The 20,753-nt window shown below is 37.9% G+C and overlaps 1 protein-coding gene across 1 annotated transcript in view; it reads right to left on the reverse strand.

Annotated features, from left to right (window-relative positions):
- Positions 1-20,753, reverse strand: part of EPB41 (erythrocyte membrane protein band 4.1) — a 170,953-nt gene that overhangs the window by 26,868 nt on the left and 123,332 nt on the right. Inside the window, exons 15-16 of the mRNA XM_049774683.1 lie at positions 19,486-19,548; positions 12,172-12,348 (exon numbers count right to left, since the gene is read on the reverse strand). Of these exons, the coding sequence (XP_049630640.1) occupies positions 12,172-12,348; positions 19,486-19,548 (240 nt within the window). The remainder of the gene's footprint in view (positions 1-12,171; positions 12,349-19,485; positions 19,549-20,753) is intronic.

Consider the following 20,753-nt stretch of genomic DNA (forward strand, 5'->3'; position numbering starts at 1 on the left):
TAGGAGACCAGTTATCCTTTGGTGGTCAATTTAATTTCATTATACTAAGAAGTGTTGAGGTGAAGAGGTGGAAATTTTAGAAAGGAAGGGAGTATAACAGTATAAAAGAAACAATCATTCAGTATGTAGACATTTAAGTATCTTTGGCAGAGTTTCTCAGAAGTTCTAGTTCCAAAACTGATTAAAGCTTTAAAAACACATATGAAAACATTACTTTCAATTTGGTAATTTGCATAATTGGCATAATAATTCTACAGAAGTAAGCATAACAGAAAAGTATTATATATTAATGAGCTAAGTCTTATCTTCCTAAAAAAATAATGAAAATAGTTTTCTATGCTAATACCTTTAAGAAATTCCTAAAAGGAACAGGACTTTGAAGAAAAATTACAAATATTTCTTGCTGCTCAAGTGTTGTCACTTGTACATATAAAGATGAAGTACTTGGTAGCCAGAGAGTTAGTACAGCAGATATTGTACTTGTCTTGCATGTAGCTGACCCTGGGCTTGATTCCCAGCACTGCATATGGTCCAGAGTACTGTTAGTTGTGATCCTTGAGAACAGAACCATAAAAAGTAAGTCCTGCAGGCCGGAGAGATAGCATAGAGATAGGGTGTTTGCCTTGCATGCAGAAGGACGGTGGTTCGAATCCCGGCATCCCATATGGTCCCCTGAGCCTGTCAGAAGCAATTTCTGAGCATAGAGCCAGGAGTAACCCGAGTACTGCCGGGTGTGACCCAAAAACAAAACAAAACAAAACAAAACATAAAAAGTAAGCCCTGAGCATAACCAGGTGTGGTTCTATCCTCCACTCCACCCTAAATGTCACCCTAACTATTCCCCCCAAAAATATCCCACGAAGATTACATATTCATTTTAAGTTATCATATAGAAGTGTGCAGGTTAGATAGGATTACGGTGAAGAGGGAAAGCTCTCCTTTCTGTCAGTTCCACATACAGGACTGAACTCTCTTCACACCCACATTCACACCCACCCCACATTATTCACTCTTCAATAGGAAAAGAGCAGCAATCCTGGTTGCTTAATAGCTACTAATTTGTCGGGTGCTTTAGAAAAAAACAAAAGACATTTTTAGAGTATTAAAAATGCTTCTAACAGATGTGACAATTATGTGTTGTGGTGACTGATTATGTTGATTAGAAAAGGTTATTTTTAATACTTGTTATAAAAAGTTAAATGAATTCCAAACCATTTTAAGACATTAATGTTCTAAGAGCAAAACCCATGCCACTAGGTTATCTCTATTTTAGGACTTGGAAGAAGACAATTGCTAGGTTATAGAGAAGAGTGATAATGTGAGAAAATAAGAGTACCTTTCTAGAAAGACTGACAGGCAGTATTTCTGGCTGATCAGCTGAAGTAGGACTGTCCTTTACTTCCTCATTTTTGTTTTTACAGTAGATCTGTCTATACATAGCATTATTGACTTAGTTTTTCTGGTTGTGCTGGGGATCAAACCCAGGGTCTCACATATCAATGGTTCTAAATCAAGTTACTTGGTATGCTGAGATATATAAAGAGAAGGTATGTGAAAGGATAAGCAAACTTGTAGTACTGACTCAGTGGTTTGCTCCTCACAGTATAAGAGCAATATTACCTTGCTATTCCATCCATGCTCATATAAAACAAAATAGAAACACCCAAATGCCTGTGCACGAATAACTGGGGTTTGTAAGAATTAAATAGAAATTTTGGGTATGAAGACCATTTTGGAGCAAAATCTGGTGGCATTCAAGACTTAACCATGCCCAGCTCTTCTCCATATGTTATAGCTTAATGGGCTGGAGCTCATGATTTATTTGCATGTGAGAGCTCCAGGCTGGTTATCTGGCACTGCATGACCCAAGCACCTCTGGGAGCTACCCGAGTTACTCCTTACTATTGCGTTGGGAGGGATGACTGAGCACTGCCAGGTGTTGCCACTTCCTTCCCTCCTTTTATTTATTTATTTATTTATTTATTTATTTATTTATTTATTTATTTATTTATTTTTTAGCCTGGGTTGTTGCTTAGTGGTAGAGCACTGGGCCTTGGATGTGGAGGAACTGGGTTGGATACTTCACACTGCCAGAAAACAAAAATGTTTTTCTAGGGATCATAGAGATAGTACAGCAGGTAAGAAGCTTGTCTTGCATTCCACTGACCCAGAGTTGATATTTGGCAACCACTAGGCTTATAAGGAGTGAGCCCTGAGCACTGAGCCAGGAGGAAGAAGCCCTGAGCACAGTCAGGTGTGGCCCAAAAATCAGGGGGAATAAACTTTCTCTAAAGAAAGAAAGTCAAATGACGTAAAGTTAAATTTATTAGTTGAAGTAACTATGGGCAATAGAAACAGAACAACAACAACAAACAAACCAGTAAGAGCTTTAAAAAAAAGGAGGGAAAAAGCATAAAGCAAATAGGTTAGGTGGAAGGCCAGTTCCTGAAGGGCAGGAATGGACTCATGCTGACAGGAGTGTGTTGTGTACAAACAGCTGACCACACAAAGCTTCTGATGGGGAGAATAGAGCGTTCTGCAGAATGCATCCATGTGAGACCAAGGAATGAATGACACAGTGAGAGAGGTTTTGACATAATGTAAGAATAATCTACAAACAGAATCCAGAGTTGTCCAAATACTGTGTGCTGTTGCTGTATCGTTAGAGATATTTAATCACAGGTGAAGAGACCACTTAGTCTTTAAGTCTGTATACGATATTGTGCAGAAAAATAAATTAGAGGAGGAAGAAGTTCAATCAGGGGTATATCTAAAATTTTGGTTTTTGGGCCACACCCGGTGACGCTCAGGGGTTATTCCTGGCCATGCGCTCAAAAATTGCTCTTGGCTTGGAGACCATATGGGATGCCAGGATTTGAACCACTAAATGCCCTACTGCTGTGCTATTGCTCTGGCCCCCTCTTTGTCTTTAAAGTCTTATTTAGTATGAGGAATTTCATTTCTGAAATGATAAATTTCGTTTAATTTTAAGTTCTTTTTGGTGGGGAGGCTGGTGATGCTCTGCTTTTACTCTTGATTCTCTACTCAGGAATCACTCCTGGTAGTGTCCAGGGGATCATATAAGATGCCAAAGACTGAACCTGGACTGGAAGCATACAAGGCAAGTGTCCTACTTAGTCAGGCCCCTAGATTTGTATGTTGATCATATCTATTCCTCTTTTTCTTTTCTTTTTTTTTTTTTTTATTTTTGGGTCACACCCAGCAGCACTCAGGGGTTACTCCTGGCTCCACACTCAGAAATCACTCCTGGGAGGCTCGGGGAACCATATGGGATGCCAGGATTTGAACCAATGACCTTCTGCATGAAAGGCAAATGCCTTACCTCCATGCTATCTCTCCGGCTCCCTATTCCTCTTTTTCAAATCAATTTCTAGCAGGTTCAGGTGATCATAGAGGATGTTAGGGATTGAATCCAGGTCAGCCACATGTAAGGCAAGTACTCTACTCACTACCTCTCCAGCCCACACTTTCTTGTTTTGTTTTTGGTTTTTCGGGCCACACCCGTTTGATGCTCAGGGGTTACTCCTGGCTAAGCGCTCAGAAATTGCCCCTGGCTTGAGGGGACCATATGGGACGCTGGGGGATCAAACCGCGGTCCTTCCTTGGCTAGCACTTGCAAGGCAGACACCTTACCTCTAGCGCACCTCACCGGTCCCAGCCTCCACTTTCTTTTTTTTTTTTTGGTTTTTGGGCCACACCCGGCGGTGCTCAGGGGTTACTCCTGGCTGTCTGCTCAGAAATAGCTCCTGGCAGGCACGGGGGACCTTATGGGACACCGGGATTCGAACCAACCACCTTTGGTCCTGGATCGGCTGCTTGCAAGGCAAACGCCGCTGTGCTATCTCTCCGGGCCCCCAGCCTTCACTTTCTATTCTCTTGTTATCTGCAGTGCTAGAGCTCAAACCCAAGTCCTCACATTTTTGAGTTATGTGCGTTACTACTGAGTCACATCCCTGGCTCTTCTCCATACTTTCTTAGTCATTTCAAGTCTGTACCAACATGTTTCTTTTGGGGGACTCCCTTGGCACAGTGCTTCGAGAACTATGTGGTGCTAGGGAACAATTCCAGACTTCATATATGCAAAGCATGCACTCTAGTTCTTCAAGGCATCCCCCAATGTGTTTCATTTTGCATCAGGTTCTGCTATAGTTAAAGGGTGGTCTTAAAGCATGAGGGATTATAGCAGCGGAAATAGAACAGTTTTATTGATTATATCCACTAGAGTTTAGAGGAGACAGCTAGTGATTCACATGCTATATAAAACAGAGAATAATCAATTCTCAACATGTGAATGTGTGTGTACACACAATAAGATGTTGTCTCCATTTTTAGTATCAAAATTATATAATGGGTACTTAAATACCACAAAACATAAAATTCCTATGTATAATAAAACAATATAATAGTTATTCAATATAGATAATTCTGCAAGGTATTTTTGGAATTCATAACTTCTATAAAGAGAACAGTATAAATTATAATTTCTTTTTTTTTTTTTTTGGTTTTTGGGTCACACCCGGCAGTGCTCAGGGGTTACTCCTGGCTGTCTGCTCAGAAATCGCTCCTGGCAGGCACGGGGGACCATATGGGACACCGGGATTCGAACCAACCACCTTTGGTCCTGGATCGGCTGCTTGCAAGGCAAACACCGCTGTGCTATCTCTCTGGGCCCTAGAAATTATAATTTCTATGACGAAAACCCATACTGTATTCAGAAAGAAAAAAATTGATGATAAAATATCTAAATTTATTATTTTTTTTGTGTTTGTTTTTGTTTTTTTGTTTTTTTGGACCACACCCGTTTGATGTTCAGGGGTTACTCCTGGCTAAGCGCTCAGAAATTTCCCCTGGCTTGGGGGGACCATATGGGACGTCAGGGGATCAAACCACAGTCCTTCATTGGCTAGCGCTTGCAAGGCAGACACCTTACCTCTAGTGCCACCTCGCCGGCCCCTAAAATTATTTTTTATATGTTTGGTCTTCCTTTTGTAAATATTTCTGGGTAAAGCCCAGCTAACAAAATTTAATTGAAAATGCCTCCTGAAAATAATTGAATTTCATCTGGAGAGATAGTACAAAAGTTAAGTATCTTATATGTAGCTGTGGCCATATTCTGTTTCAAACCTCTGCAACACATATGGTTCCCTAAGCACCACCAATGATAGCCCCTGAACATTGCTGGTTGCCCCTAACTTTCTCCAACTGAACTTAGCATTCTTAATATATGCTTATCTGCATGAAGCATTACAAAAATGACTTAAAAATATAAATAAATTAGCTTACATCTGCAGAAACTTCATAGTAAAATTTACAATAATATTTTATTAAAAAAATTTTAGGATTTAGGATGACTGGAAAACTTACCAATGATACTCCCTCATCCAATTTTAGTCAACAGAACCAGTTAGCATCTTCTCCACTTAAAACATGTACTGAAGATCCAAATAAATAGTAAAACTGACTCATGAAAAATACATTTCCTTCATGTGTTAGCCTAAAGAATGGTTAAAAGTCAGCTCCAAATATAGATGCTGGGCTCATTTTCAAGAATGGTCCACTCTATTCCATTTGGATAAGATGAATTTTCGTTAGAGTATAATGAATTTGGAAAGAAATTTTTTAATTTTAGTAGTTTAAAATACTCACCAAATGTTAGAAAGGAGTACATGGAATAAACTCAGCTATCTAATTGTTTACATTCACATAAAAATGTCCAAGAAGTTAATGTGCATCTGTTTGCTTTCTAATTTCTATTAGCCCATCTTCAAAAAGCCAATAGTTGAAAGACAGGCAGAGATTTCAATTTCTAAAATATGCTTTAGATTCTTATTCCTGGAACAAGCTGCAGATTCATTCTTACGAGATAGTTTTGTCTCTACATTATGAAGTAGAAATCTAGCTCTAAGAGTGAGATTAAGTGAACTTCTTCTCAGAGTCACTCTACAATGGGTTATTGGCAAAAAAACCAATACAAAAATAACCCCAAAACTTTTTATTGGTCTATATTGACACTTTTAGTCTGAACTGTTTTTTACTTATCAATTGCCATTAAGAAGCAGAACCAGGGTAAATCCAATACATAGTGAATTTGTCTCTGGTGTTGAGAATGAAAAGAGATCTGAGAATGAAACCAAGACTGTATTTAAAGCTCTTAGCTACAAATATTGGCAGCATTAACATTAGGTAATTCAAAGCTGTAATGCCCAATATTCTTTCTCTGAATAGAGATGGATATATCTTTTCAGCCTGCACCTTTGGCTTGTTCAATACAAAGGCTTGACCCTTCTTTCCTGATCATTTTTACCCTAATAATAATAATAAAAAAAAAAGGCCTCGCTTGACTACAGTGAGGAGATGCTCTCTAAGGCTCTCTTGCCCTCTTCAGAAAACTTACACTAGATATTTAATGAGCTTGAAATAACTTTAATACAAAGAAAAACAAAATTCAAGGTGAAATTTACAATAATAAAAAGTCATGTACAAGAATTAAAACTGGAAATAGTTATAAAAGTATCAATAAAATTCTAAGATTATTTCCTTTTTAGTTCCTTAGAAAAAAGATTTGAAATAATCTAACCATTACTATGATTTTATTATTTCATAAGGAAAAGTCTTATATTTCTATTTACCCAGGAGTACTTATAATAAATTACTTTCTATATTAGAGAATAGCTTTACAATATTCAGGTCAATTTGAGGTCTCTATTATAATGAATCAATGAATATGTTTAATTATAAAATATTTATGAACAGACATAGTTGGTGATGTGGAAGAGAAACACTCATATTATATTTAAATTTAACACTTTCCTTGCTTTTCCAGTTTTTGAAGAAGCTTATAATTACAAAATAGTACAGAAAATACCAGAGGATTATTTCTACAGAAACAATAAGACAATGGAGGTGAGTATTGAAGGACAAAAATATTCTTGGCTTTCCTGTTCTCTCTCTCTTTGCTCTAAGAAGACATCTTCTTAAAAACAAAAAAGTCTTTGTTCACAAGTTTCACCAACTGAAAATCATTTGAGAAGTAAAACAAAGTGCAATAATCTCAGTTTGATTAATCCTATAAATTCAATTTCAAAACAAACATTTGAGACAACATTAATCAAATCATCTATATGGTACATTCATGTACTATTAAAAGCAATCTACATGCAAGACTTCATTAATATAAGGTAAAAACAAATAGGTTAGGCATCCCAGTTGTGTTGTAAAGAGAGAGCACACTAACATTTACTTCAGAGAATAAGACATGCAAGCAGAGGACACATACTTGCCACAATAGAACTTTAGCTCGCAAGGCCATCAGTTAAAAACAAGTGATTCAACACATATGTAAGAATGGACAGGTTGAAGTCTATCAAGAAAACAAAATGTATCAATATATTTTAAGCTTTTCATAGTGGCTAAATATTGCTTTTAGCAATAAAATCACGTTAAGTCATAAAGAAGTAACACAGTATTCAGGGAAGGATATGCTTATGTACAGATCTTGAATGAATCTGTATTCCAGGACTTTTAAAGATGTAGTAGTCTAGGAAATTCAGCCCTGGCTGGAGGCAAGAGGCACCAGCACCGTTTTCCTTAAACCATCACTGTTCAATTGTGCAAAGATAGCATTTAACCTCTGCGAATAGATCTCTGCAATACTCCAGGCAGGATAAAGATGTTTGTCCCTGTACATCTCTTAAATACACATATGAAGGCCACAGAAGTCAAAAGCCCTTTTCTAAAAAAAGGCCTTTGTATATACTGGTTTGATATCTCAAGGAAAAAAGTGATCATGGATTCTTAGATTAAAATGTATTATTTTAAGGCTTTTGAAAGGTTAGCAAGTTGACTTTTTTTTCTTTTTCTTAAAACTATTGAGTTCATGCCACACAAATGACTATAAGAAGATCAGGAAAATATTCCATCAACTATTTCTAGAGTATCCTGCTATGCACAAAACATCAATGAGGACATAGCAACAGGTAACAATAAGAACATGCAGGTTAGAATTAAAGCTTTGGGGGATCATACCAGCCTGCCATATACCTAAAGCTGGTTTATTATCTAACCTCCATCAACTTCAGTGAGGAAAGCTGACTTTGCAATCTACTGCTACTCATTTATACCCCGTGATACATATTCTACAAAGAGTAACAATTTTTTGACAGAAAAATGATGACAAGGGCTTCTCTGGGACAGTGAACTATCAAGGCTGGCGGCATCATACAGGAAATAATACAGCAGAAGCCAACAACAGAAGTTCAATGGTTTTAGTCTTGACATTTCGGAAGAGCACCCTGTTTGCCGATCACAGAAAGACTAACCACCAAACAGCCAAGGCAAGAACCAGGAGAAAAGACATCATGAAAGGAACACGAGGAGATGGAAAAGTACTAGAGTAGAGGTGACATTTTTTGAGAGACTTCCGATCCTCAGGGATTGGAATAGAAACCTTGGGAAGAATTTCTTCATTTTCTTGCCGGGGCAAGGCTCTTTCAGGAGATCTCTCTTGCCTTTTAATTTTCTCTTCATCCTGCACTAACAGAGCACGTTCTTGTGTCTGCTTTCACGGTAGAAGATTAAGAAAGACAGAGAAAGATGAACAAAATGACAGATGGAAAATGCTCAAAAGTGATACTTGGGAGTGTGCAAAGGAATTGGGAAGTGCTTTTTTGACATTCGTTGTTGTTTTACTCTTACTTTGGCAATTATCCTGGCAAAGTTTCTATAACAGTAGAACATGCAGTACTATTTTTTTTTTTGCATGAATAAGCATCAGAAGTCCTGAAAGTTCATGGAATTACTGGACTTCTTTTAGTATTTATTACTCCTTTAAGGAATATTCACATATAAAATTTTGGGTCACTGTTCATTGCTTATGCCATTGTTTTTTCTTAGATTAATTGGGAAATGCCAATAATAAAGCATTCTTGCCATCAGAAAAGTTACTTTTTTTTTTTTTACAAATAGAATGGCAGAATATAAAAAGTTATCCTCATTTTTCTTTGTATAGACTTATAAAACTACAACTGTTCATTCATTATGGCAATTAGATTTAGCGCAAGGGAATAAAAACCTTAATTCTATATATCCTAAAGTTTGCAAAAGGAAAATAAAATGGTACAAAATCTTAACTGTACCTCTAAGGTCTACCCCCTCCTAAAAAACACACCCAAGCCCACAAATCTCAATCGCAAATTCCCTTTCCTTCTCTCCAAATTGTTCCTTAAACTAAGAATAGCGACCATCATAAAAGTTTATATATCACATTAGGCAGATACTTTTGATACTTTCAAGGAATGTTAATTTTTTCCAATTGTACAAATAAGGTTTTTTTCCCCCTACAATTTTACTCTGCCATCCAGTGGAGATATGTCATTTATGAAAGAAAAAACTTGGCTCTAAGTTCTCTCAGTTGAGCCAGCCTTCTCTGATCAGTGTGGAACTTAGAGACTGGTTCTTTGCACACCCCAAAGTGATATGTATCAGGGAGAAAGTAGCTGGGGGACTGGTCAGCAAAGAAAGAAAAAAGGGAAAAAGAGGATGCAAAATTATAATGATTTTTTAAAAGAAAACAAAGGAGAAGAAAGACAACATAAAAAGAATAGGGTATAATTAAATTCATTTTCTCTCTGAATACATATTTACATCTTCATGCAGCTTTTCAACTAGCCATGCGCCGAAATAAGCAAATCGAAAGCTGCAAAAGCTTGCAGCAGTGGAAATGTTATGTGTTAGGCCAAAATGCTGTGGGTGTGAATTTACTAGTATAGCCAAAGGAAAAAAAATAGTCTGAGCAGCTGCTGTTCAGTTCTAGGGGTATCTGTTTAGTGCCATGACAAGAGCAAATTCTGATTGAGAAGCACAAGTCATAACAGCAGCTTTACCTCTGGCCCACCAACCTTTCTTTCCGAAGGGAGGACAGAGGTTTTCTTCACCTGGTCATACACAAATTACATAAAATTCAGTTGCCTTGCAGTGCAGCAATAATGCTGTTAAAAGGTGGAAGAGTAATCCCCAGAGAACAGAAATACTTGTGCTAATCATTAAAGAAAAAGATTTCCCATAAAGTGGAATTATCCTATATAAAAATGTTTGATATCAAAATAGTTTATAATTACATTATTCACTTAAAGGCATAACATACATTTGCAAAGTGGCTCGATTACCCTCCACTGATCTAATTTAATTTGTAAAAAGTCATTTCTATGGCTGGGAAGAAAAATAGCTGGAGCATATGCTTTGCATGCAGGAGTCCCAGGTCCAACCCCTGGTACTGATGGTTCCCCGACCCTAACCCCTAGCACCAACAGGAGCAGCCCTCAAACTCCACCAGGTGTGGCCCACAAACAAAAAAGGTTAATTTCTTTAAAGTCCCACAGAACAGCATAATCACCCCCCAAATCAGCCCTTGGGGTGATTTATTTCTAAAGGGTCTCTATTAAAATAGAGACTATTTTCTGGAAGTGGAGACTAATTCAAACTCACAGATCATCCAAAAGAGATACATTACTATTCATTTTATTTTGCAGCAGAGAAATCAATGAGTTTTATTGAGAGTCTTCAGGGGAGGATCAAAAGCCAACATTCTTGGCTGGCTGGGAGCTCCCTGGCTTTATAGCTGCAGAAAGCCATTCATTTCATTTTTTAAAGTTAAGCATCTTTTATTATTTGCACATTAAAAAAAAAACTTCTAGAAAATATGCCATCTGGTTTGCAGGTAGGATTAACCTGGAGGGACAGCAATATGGATTTTCTCAGAGATACAGATTTATATAGAAAGCAAAGTCACTGTCTCAGGGCTCTTCCTTTAAATTTAGAATATAGAACAAATGGCCATTTACATAAGGGAACAGAAGCCAAGAGGCCAGGAATGGAAAAACAGCACAACTGCACCTCCCCAGTAACTCAATTTAGCTGCTAGTCATTTACGATTTCTCCAGTCTTACTTGGTAAAACTGGTTCAGCTCAGTTGGGAGACCTGTTCGCCAATTCCAATCACATTAAAAATGAATCAATAAAATGTATCCTTTGTTAACCAACTTTTATGAACTTCTCCATTTCCAGAAATTAAGGAAGTTAGATGGTTTACCACCACTAATTAAGTTTGAATATAAAAAGAAGTGTGTTTTTAAAAAATTATTGTTATGACCTTAATTTTCTTCATTATAACTGCTATGACTTTAGGGGTAAGGGGAACAAATATTATTCAAAAATAATTATGATCACTCACTGAGTTACTCTAACTATATAAGTACTTAATCTTTATGGGCTAAGAAATCAGTGAACAGTTTTTAATCAAGATGGCATCATTACAGATTTATTTATTTATTCAGGTGTGATATTTCTGAAATAGGTAGTGACAACAATAACACAAAAACAGCTTCTGGAAGAAATTTCTCTTGTACTCCAACTGAAACTATTTTGTAAAACAGTAGAGTACAAGTTTGATGATTTTTAAAATCAGGGGCCAGAGTGTTTGCCTGGCACGTGACCGAACTGGGTTCAATCCCTGGCATTTACATAGGGTCCACTAAGCTTTCCAGAAGTGAGTTCTGAACAGAGCCCAAAGTAACCCCTGAGCATCACCGAATATGGCTCAAAGACTTAAATAAAGAAGTAAATACAATCAAAGAAAAGATTTTTTAAGTTATATATAGTTTTTCTAAAATGGAAAGTCATTAATTGCTGTCCCTGTATTTCCTAATTTAGGGGCCTTTTTGCCTTATTATGTAATTGTGGGCAACCATTCCAGACATTTCTAAGTTGTACTAATGTTCAAATAAAGTTAAAAGTAATGTTTATCCTTTCCAATTTTGATCTTACTAAATTTAGTAAACTCTCAAATTCTTGAAGGCATAGTTCGAACACAAAGTTCCACCGGCTTTTAGTCAGTTTGTAAACAAAAGCTAGCCAGAAACATACAGTAGCAGGGATGCTTCTCAGTCTAATCATTAATGGTTGCTCTAAATGACGAAGCACCCATAAAACATACAAAAGAAGAGTTTGACTATGAATGCCTTAAAGCTGCAATGAATGAATAAGGAACCAAAGCTAAAGTTTAATCTTTAAACTTACTTTTAGTCACAAAATATTAATAAGCAAAAACTTTCATTTCCATTCATTCTCCTAATTTCATACTGACAAAGTACTCACGCCTTCTCCTGTGGGAATTTGCCCGTTGATGTTAAGGGTTCGGAAGGGGGAGTGAGTGGACAAGCGTTTGTCCCATTCACTAGGCCTTGGTTCTGGTACAGATTCCATGAAGTTCTTTTTCAGCTCACTGATGCTGGCATGATGTTTCTTGATTTCATCTTGACTTTTGTCTAAATCCTATAGTTGAAAGAATAAAGGTATAAAGGAATAAATATTCAGAGAAAACAATATAACAAGGGCAGCCCTGTGCTCGCTTCAGCAGCACATATACTAAAGTAACAAGGGCAGCCCATCACAGAGTGTGGGTACTGGCAGAAAACAAACCACCTCAGGAATGGCCAGTATAATCTATAAATTGCATTCTAATTAGAAATAAACAACATAGTATGTTTGCTTGCTTTTTTCCTTTTTCTTCTTTTTTAAAATACAAGATGCAATTCTTGGAAGCAGTGAAGCATCATAATCTCCCAACTCTTAGCAACTGTGCAACCCATAAAAAGCTCATTTCTGAATTTTGAAATTTTTCTTTCCACTATCACATAGTGCTAGATCTCTATTATTTTGTGAAATTTTTCTTTCCACTATCACATAGTGCTAGACCTCTATTGTTTTGTTTTTGGGTCACACCTGGCAACACTCAGGGGACCATATGGGATGCCAGGATTCGAACCACCATTGGTCCTGGATTGGCCTCTTGCAAGGCAACTGCCCTACTGCTGTGCTATCTCTCCTATCTCTCCAAACTCAAGATCTCTAAATTCTTATCTCAAGATGATAATCTTACAACTCCATTAGGCCCTGCTTGATATGAATAGATATAGGCTCAGCTCAGCAAGATGGAGATTGCACCAGATAAAGGAAAAACTGTCAAGGACACAGTAGAAAATTCAACTAGAAATGAGAGCCATTAGTATGCCTTTATTTATACCTTGATATAGTTTTGCAATCTACTGCAAGAAATCTGTTGTGATTGATGTTTTTAGTTGGGGAAGGGATTGGGCTACATCCTATGCTACTCAGGGACTACTCTGGATTCAGTGCTCAAGGGTCATTCTCAGAGAGCTAGAAAGATCATAGATTGGTAGAGACCTAACCCAGGGTTCTTGCACGCAAAGTATGTGCTCCAGTTTATTGATTTACCTCTGGCTAAGTTACGGGTTGTATTTTTTTTTTTGAAGGGGTGGGGGTGGTCACACCTATTTGGTGTTCAGTACTTACTCCTGGCTCTGCATTCAATATTTAGCTCCTAGCAGAGCTCTGGAACCATATAGGATACCAGGGATAGAATCCAGGCTGACAGCATGCAAGGCAAGTGTCCTACCTTCTGTACTATCACTTTGGCCCTACAGATTTTTATAAATAGAAATTAACTTGACTTTTATATAAAATTTTATTTTATTTTATTTTTTCGGCTTTTGGGAAAACCCGGCAGGTGCTCAGGGGTTACTCCTGGATCTATACTGAAGAATTAGACCTGGCAGGTTTGGAGAACCATAAGGTATGCTGGGGCATAAAGCCCAGTTCAGCTGCTGCATGCAGGTTAAATGCCTTACTCGCTATACTATAGCTCCATCCCCTGTGTGACATTTTTAATAAAATTTCTGTCTCAAGCCTCTGGAACAAGCCAGTTCTAGAGCTAGTCTATAATCTGTTACTATCTTTGGGGTGGAGTAGTAGGGGGAATCACTTAAGGTTTTATAATGGCTTTTCTCCCTTTACTATAATATTAATATAAACTAAAAGTGTTATGGTTGTCAGCTCTGACAGTTTCATTTCTTTTTCCTTTTTTTTTTTTTTTTTTGGTTTTTGGGCCACACCCAGCGGCGCTCAGGGGTTACTCCTGGCTGTCTGCTCAGAAATAGCTCCTGGCAGGCACGGGGGACCATATGGGGCACCGGGATTCGAACCAACCACCTTTGGTCCTGGATCGGCTGCTTGCAAGGCAAATGCCACTGTGCTATCTCTCCGGGCCCTGACAGTTTCATTTCAGTCCTAAATACAATTCAAAACAGAAACCTTTAAGTTAGTAACTTTCACTGGTTTGGGAGTGATTTCACAAGAGTATATCAAATACCTTATATATCCACACAATAATTTAAATAAATCGACAGGTTCTAATAAAGTTGAATACTGGATAAGAAGTTTCAATTAGAAATGATAAAATATAACATCAATAAAGCTGGAAATAATATTCATGTGGAGCAAATAATATTCACAGAGGCAAATAATGACTTTCAAAAAGAGGACTTGACCAACAATCATTTGGGAACTACTACTTGAAGACAAAACTCAGATGTCTTTTTATAATATATATTATAAGATACTAATAACTCTGTCTAATATACTTATTTCTGTTTTTTTTTTTTTTTTTTTTTTTGGTTTTTGGGCCACACCCGGCGGTGCTCAGGGGTTACTCCTGGCTGTCTGCTCAGAAGTAGGTCCTGGCAGGCACGGGGGACCATATGGGACACCGGGATTCGAACCAACCACCTTTGGTCCTGGATTGGCTGCTTGCGAGGCAAACGCCGCTGTGCTATCTCTCCGGGCCCTTCTGTTTTGTTTTTGTGTCACACTCAGCAGTACTCAGGGGTTACTTCTGGCTCTGAGCTCAGAAATCACTCCTGACAGGCTTGGGGACAATACAGAATGCTGAGAATCGAACCGAAGTCTGTCCTGGGCTGGCCATATGCAAAGCCCTACTGCTGTGCTATCACTTTGGCCCCTTGTTCTCTTTTTTTTTTTTTTTTGGAGGTGGGTGGGGGGATATACCCAGCTATGCCTAAGGGATACTTCTGGTTCCACACTCGGGAATTACTCCTGGTGGGATCTCAGGTATTGAACCTGGGCTAGCCTACTACAATGTAAGTGCCCTAACTGCTGCACTATTGCTTAGGCCCTTATCTAACATACCTCTCTGGGGGAAAAAAAAAGATTTATGCTTGAGATCAAAATATGAGGAATAGGGCCGGAGCAGTGGCACAAGCAGTAAGGCGTCTGCCTTGCATGTGCTAACCAAAGACGAACCGCGGTTCGATCCCCTGGCATTCCATATGGTCCCCCAAGCTAGGGGTGATTCTGAGTGCATAGTCAGGAGTAACCGACATAGTCAGGAGTGGCCCAAAAACAAAAACAAAAAACCCCACAAAATATGAGGAAGCCCATTACCTGATTACTCCTATATCAGGGCAGCCCTATATCCAAGAAAAGTGTAATTTAAGTATATTTCCTAATATGCTATGTTAATATTTGGATTAGTCTTAATTTCTTTGGTTCCAAAAAAAAGTTTTCTTTTGGGTAGGGGAAGGAATAAAATAACCACCACCAAATTTTGTTTCTTTCTAAAATAATATCAAAGGGTAGATAACATTGAAAAAATAATAACTTTGCCTTTGTTCTTCCTAAAACAAATGTATTATGATCAATCATGTCAACTATGTGATATATTTCCTTTAAATAAATTAAAAAATAAAGAAATATAAGATACAATTTTTATTCTGGAGATAGTCACTCAGAAAATCAAATTCACTATTTATTCTTTTTTACTTTTGCAAGACTAAACAATGTAGATTTGCTTTGAGATCAGTGAAAGAGAAAACTAAGCCCATTAAGGGCAATCCTGTAGTTCCCCATAAGAACACTTCTTGTTTGTTGGAATGAAATACAAGTATAACTTATAAACATGAGTTTCATTATGGGGAAACAACAGTTTGCACTTTGTTCTGGTTGAAAGCAGGAAAAGTATATTTACTGCAAAAGGAAAGCATGAATAAGCTCAGGCAAAGACTCTATACAGACTGAGCAACTGAGACCGACCTAGACCCTATGACCCAGCTTCGGACTATAAATGAAATTTACTAGGGCCAAGGTCAACTTAACTCATTGGGAAAATTTAAAAGTATAACTAGAATGACACAAAAAAGGAGCAAGACCCCAAAACTTTTGGGGTACCCTTTTAATATGAAAGAATGGTGATTTGTTGTTACTCTTCTGGCCTGTTTTTAAATTACTTAGAACCTGAAAAAACAAATGTTTCAATAAAATCAGTAGCTTCTGAAGGAATTTTCTCCATCCTTCTAGCTGGCTCTGTTAGAAACCTGTGGGGGCACAGAGAAAAATTAAGTCTCAAAGGGACCTGTTCCAAATAGAATTTGTCATAGACATTTGCTACAGGTTCTCTCTGGGAGATAGCGAAGGAGGAGGTAGATCTAAAAATGAACTCGACCTTATTTATATCAGAACAAAGCATTAGTGAGGGTGGGGTAGGAGCAGGGGAGGAGGGATGTTTTAAAAAAAATAAGAAGGAAAAAACCAAACCCTGCTAGAGTGACAGGTAATTTTACAGAACTTCCTTAGGGAGAAGGGAAACTGCAAACTGTTTAGGCAAACTGCTTTGGCTGTTCTGGTCAGACACTTTTCATAACCTAATATCTGATAGTTTTATCAATAAAATCAAACACTTCATTAAATATGAAATGTCTTCAAAAGGTGTTAGTAGTTTTAATTTTCAAACACACACATGCTTATTTAGAAATCTCCTGTTATGGTTGTTAATGAAATGCTGGAGAAAGTCACACCACACACAGGGACTTGGTGAGTCTCAGAAGCCATAACACACTTCATGGAATAGAGGAGAAATATATGATTGGTACTACATGTTCCAGTCAAGAGGAAGCAAGAATGATGAGCTCGTTGGGAGTTGGGGGCGTTATACTGTAGTACAGAGATCCGTGGACATCTGCTATTCTTCTGAATCTCAGAAGTGGAACAGTTCACTTCAAATTTCAGTGATCATCTAAAGTAAAGAAAGCTAGATGCCAACCTTAAAAGATCCTATGGTTCAGTCTTAGAAAATCTCATCCCACATAGAGCTATGAATTAATAAAGGCTAACATTCATTTTCATTACTTTTATTAGAGTACCTTCTATGAAGCAGGCACTCAAAAATGTGTGTATGTGTGTATACTGACAAAGAATAGAGGTTAAGTAGTTATTAGAGGCCACTGTATTAAACCAGAGATATATCAATATTTTTCATGGGGCCAGAGCGATAGAACAGCAGGTAGGAAGTTTATCTTGTATGGAGCTGACCGGGGTTCAATTCCCAGGGTCCCATATGGTTCCGTGACCCTTGTCAGGAATAATCCCTGATGCAAAGCCAGGAGTAAATCTTGAGCATTGGTGGGTTTAGCCCCTCTCCACCAATTTTTTCCTTCAGATTTCTAATCTGAATAGCCATACATTTCACATATCTTCATCTTTTAGGACTCAGCTAAGATGGTCTCTTCAGAGCTTACTTCAGATCCATCATTTTAGTGACAATCCTTTACACTAGCACAATATAATGTGCAATTTCCATAACTGTTAAAATCTGCAATCATTTTATTGTTATTTATCGCTATTTTTTCTCCGTACTTCTTTACATTCTAAGTTTCCTGTCTGAGGCAAGTACTCTGTTGATCATCTTCCTATATATTTATAATTCCTATAGACTTAAGGTAAATTCATGATATTCTTATTTCTTTTGGCTTTTTTTTTGGGGGGGTGGTGAGCCACACCTGGCAATGCTCATGTGTTACACATGGCTCTGCACTCTAGAATTACTGCTGACATACTGAGAGGACCATATGGGATGTTGGGGGTCAAACACAGGTCAGGCACGTGCAAGGCAAACACCTTACCCACACTATACTATCACATCTCTTTCTATGTGGGTGTTTCTCGTGTGTAAAATAACAGGGCCTCAGTTTTTCCACACAGGCTAATTCCAGTTTCCTTAATTTTTTTCCTCACAGAATTCCTCTTCTCTCTAATTCTCTGTTTCCTCTTCCTTTGTAGTTGTGAAGACTAGAGGGATACAGCCTCTGGTGTGTGCTGAATGTTGCCCTCCTTAGCTGGGTGCTGGCACATACTTGTAGGTGCTCCAGAGAGGCACACTTTGTGGAGGAGTTGTCAGAGCCTCTCTTACTTGGCATGTGGGACAGTGCAAGGCAGATACTCTACCACTGAGTCATCCTTAGAACCTCCAGTTTTATATTTGCTATCCAAGGTGAAGCCCCAAATTATATAAAGTATATTAATATATGTCTGATAAAAATCTGACCAAAGCTGGATATAATAAGGAAAAGACCATATAATTCTTATAGCAGGTAGTCTATTGCTATTTTTTAATTGGGAAAGGGTGGATAGCTTAATTATCTACCCTATCCCAATTTGAATTCTAGCCTGTGTGTGTGAGAGAGAATGAGATAGATAGATAGATAGATAGATAGATAGATAGATAGATAGATAGATAGATAGAAAGAGAGAGAGAAAGAGAGAGAAAGAGAGAGAGGGAGATGGGGATCAAATTCAGGGTCACATACGTGCATGATCATGAGAGAAAGAGAGACAGAGAGAGGACAGGGAGATGGGGATCAAATCCGGGGTCACATATGTGCATGTCTCTTCCTTCAAGCTACATTCCTGGCCCTTCATATTCCAGCTTTACCATTTTGCCAGCTTTGTGCTCATAAGAAACTTACTTCATGTTTCTAAGATGCATTTGCTCATCGTTAACACATTGATTCTGGTGCTGCCATTTGTACTCATTTAACTACCTTCAAGTGTGAGCCACAAGTGATATGCACCAGCCTCCACCTGCTAAAATCAGCCACAGGCGGCACAGGTCTATTTTTAGCACACCCTACTTCACACTAATTACTAATTTTTACCTTTTTATACCTTACTTCCCCTACACTACCCTCCTGTACCCAGACTGATTTTCGGGGATCTCCAAACATTGACTATATTATTTTGTATGTGTGTGGTGTTGGTAATAAAGCTTAGGGTCTCTTTCACAGGAGACATGTGCTTTACCACTGAGTTACATTCTGGGTCCTGGGATCCTCAATATTTTGAGTTAACTTTTGAATTGTGATCATTTCTCCTATTTTTTGCACACTATTGCATTTCAGAAGATGAAAAACACTACACATTTGATGCTTAGGACCCAGGAATTTATACTCTTGGGAGATTCAAGAAAATTTTAAGAACGAGGTAGAACTTTCTATAAGAGGGTACAATAATGGCATCATGAGAGGCAGGAGTAGTTCCAATCATATATTTTCTTAGTAAAAGAGATGGAAACTAAAGAGTCAGAAAAGAGAGATGGTTGCATATTTTCATGCTCACCAACATGCAAAAGCATTTTAAACCTAAAATACATCCATGCAATGGCATGCAAAATCAAATGTAGCATAGTAAGAAGAAAGAGGAGTCAGCAAAGAGTGTAGGTTACAAGTAACCAACTGAAATAAGCTTCAAGTTCATACAAACCTCCAACATTAAATTGCTATGTCTGATATAAATGTTTTCACCATCTAGTCTCTCTCTCTTTTTCTGTGAAAATCAAAGAGGGGAAAACAGAAAAGCATAAAAAATTAAAAAGTTGTTCTTGCAGGGGGGAAAAAAACGGCAATTTGGCAAACAAAAAAAAGGTACTTTAATGAAATGTCCACAGCGCAGCATATGCTAACATGAAATGGTCACAGAACCAGAGGACACACAAAGAACACATTACCACGAGGAAAGGAATGACATGCTTGTGGACGAGACAGTGCTAGAGGTTATTTAAATAGACAGTGTTCCCAGATTCATTGGCTTCTTACAGAATAAACTTTGACGTCCAATTTTGAAACTGAGCTGTTTGAGAATTATCTTAATACACATAATTTATCAAAAATTTGGAAGTTCCATGTTTCATAGAGTAGAAAATGCTTTAAAACATTATTTGGCTTTTTGGGACATATTTCACACTTTGTAATACTGAATATCTACCTCTCCAATAATTTTCCTGAGAAAGATCTAAGGACATTTTAGGGAGGATTTGGATCTCACCTGATGTGCTCAAGGTATAGTGGCTACTGAATCTGTGCCCAGGGATCACTCAGGATCTGTTTGTCTTTTGGGGGGAGGGTGGGTTTGGGCCACACTTGGCAGGTTCAGAGCTTACTCCTAGCTCTACCCTGAGCACTTCTAGTGGTGCTTCAAGGATTATATGTGGTGCCAGGGATTAAATCTGTGTTGGCCAAATGCAAGACACATGACTTTCCAGCTCTCTTTACAGGTATTTTACAAGAGACCTGTCAACATTTTTTTTGTGTTTGTTTTGTTTTTCTGGAGGGGTCATACCAGGCAGTGCTCAGGGGTTACTCCTGGCTCTGTGCTCAGAAATCACTCCTGGCAGGCTTGGGGCACCATATGGGATGCCGGGATTCGGACCACCGTTCTTTTGCATGCAATGCAAATGCCTTGCCTCCATGCTGTCTCTTCGGCATGCCAACATTCTGATTCATTTCACTGCATTAACTGGAAGAATGAGACAGAGCAGCCAAATCCAAAATTTTGAACAATTTTGGAGTTGCTATTGCAATAGTTAAAAAATATGTATAAAATACTGTTTAATAATTTCAAGAATACATAGTGCTTCTGTAACATATTTCTTGGATAGGTTAGGCCTTCACTAATTATTTCATTGTGTTTAAAATTTTTTCCTGCAGGAAAATTAACATCAATAAAAAACTTGAAGATATAGAATATTATAA

The sequence above is a fragment of the Suncus etruscus genome, chromosome 6 (assembly GCF_024139225.1).
Source record: "Suncus etruscus isolate mSunEtr1 chromosome 6, mSunEtr1.pri.cur, whole genome shotgun sequence".
NCBI lineage: Eukaryota > Metazoa > Chordata > Mammalia > Eulipotyphla > Soricidae > Suncus > Suncus etruscus.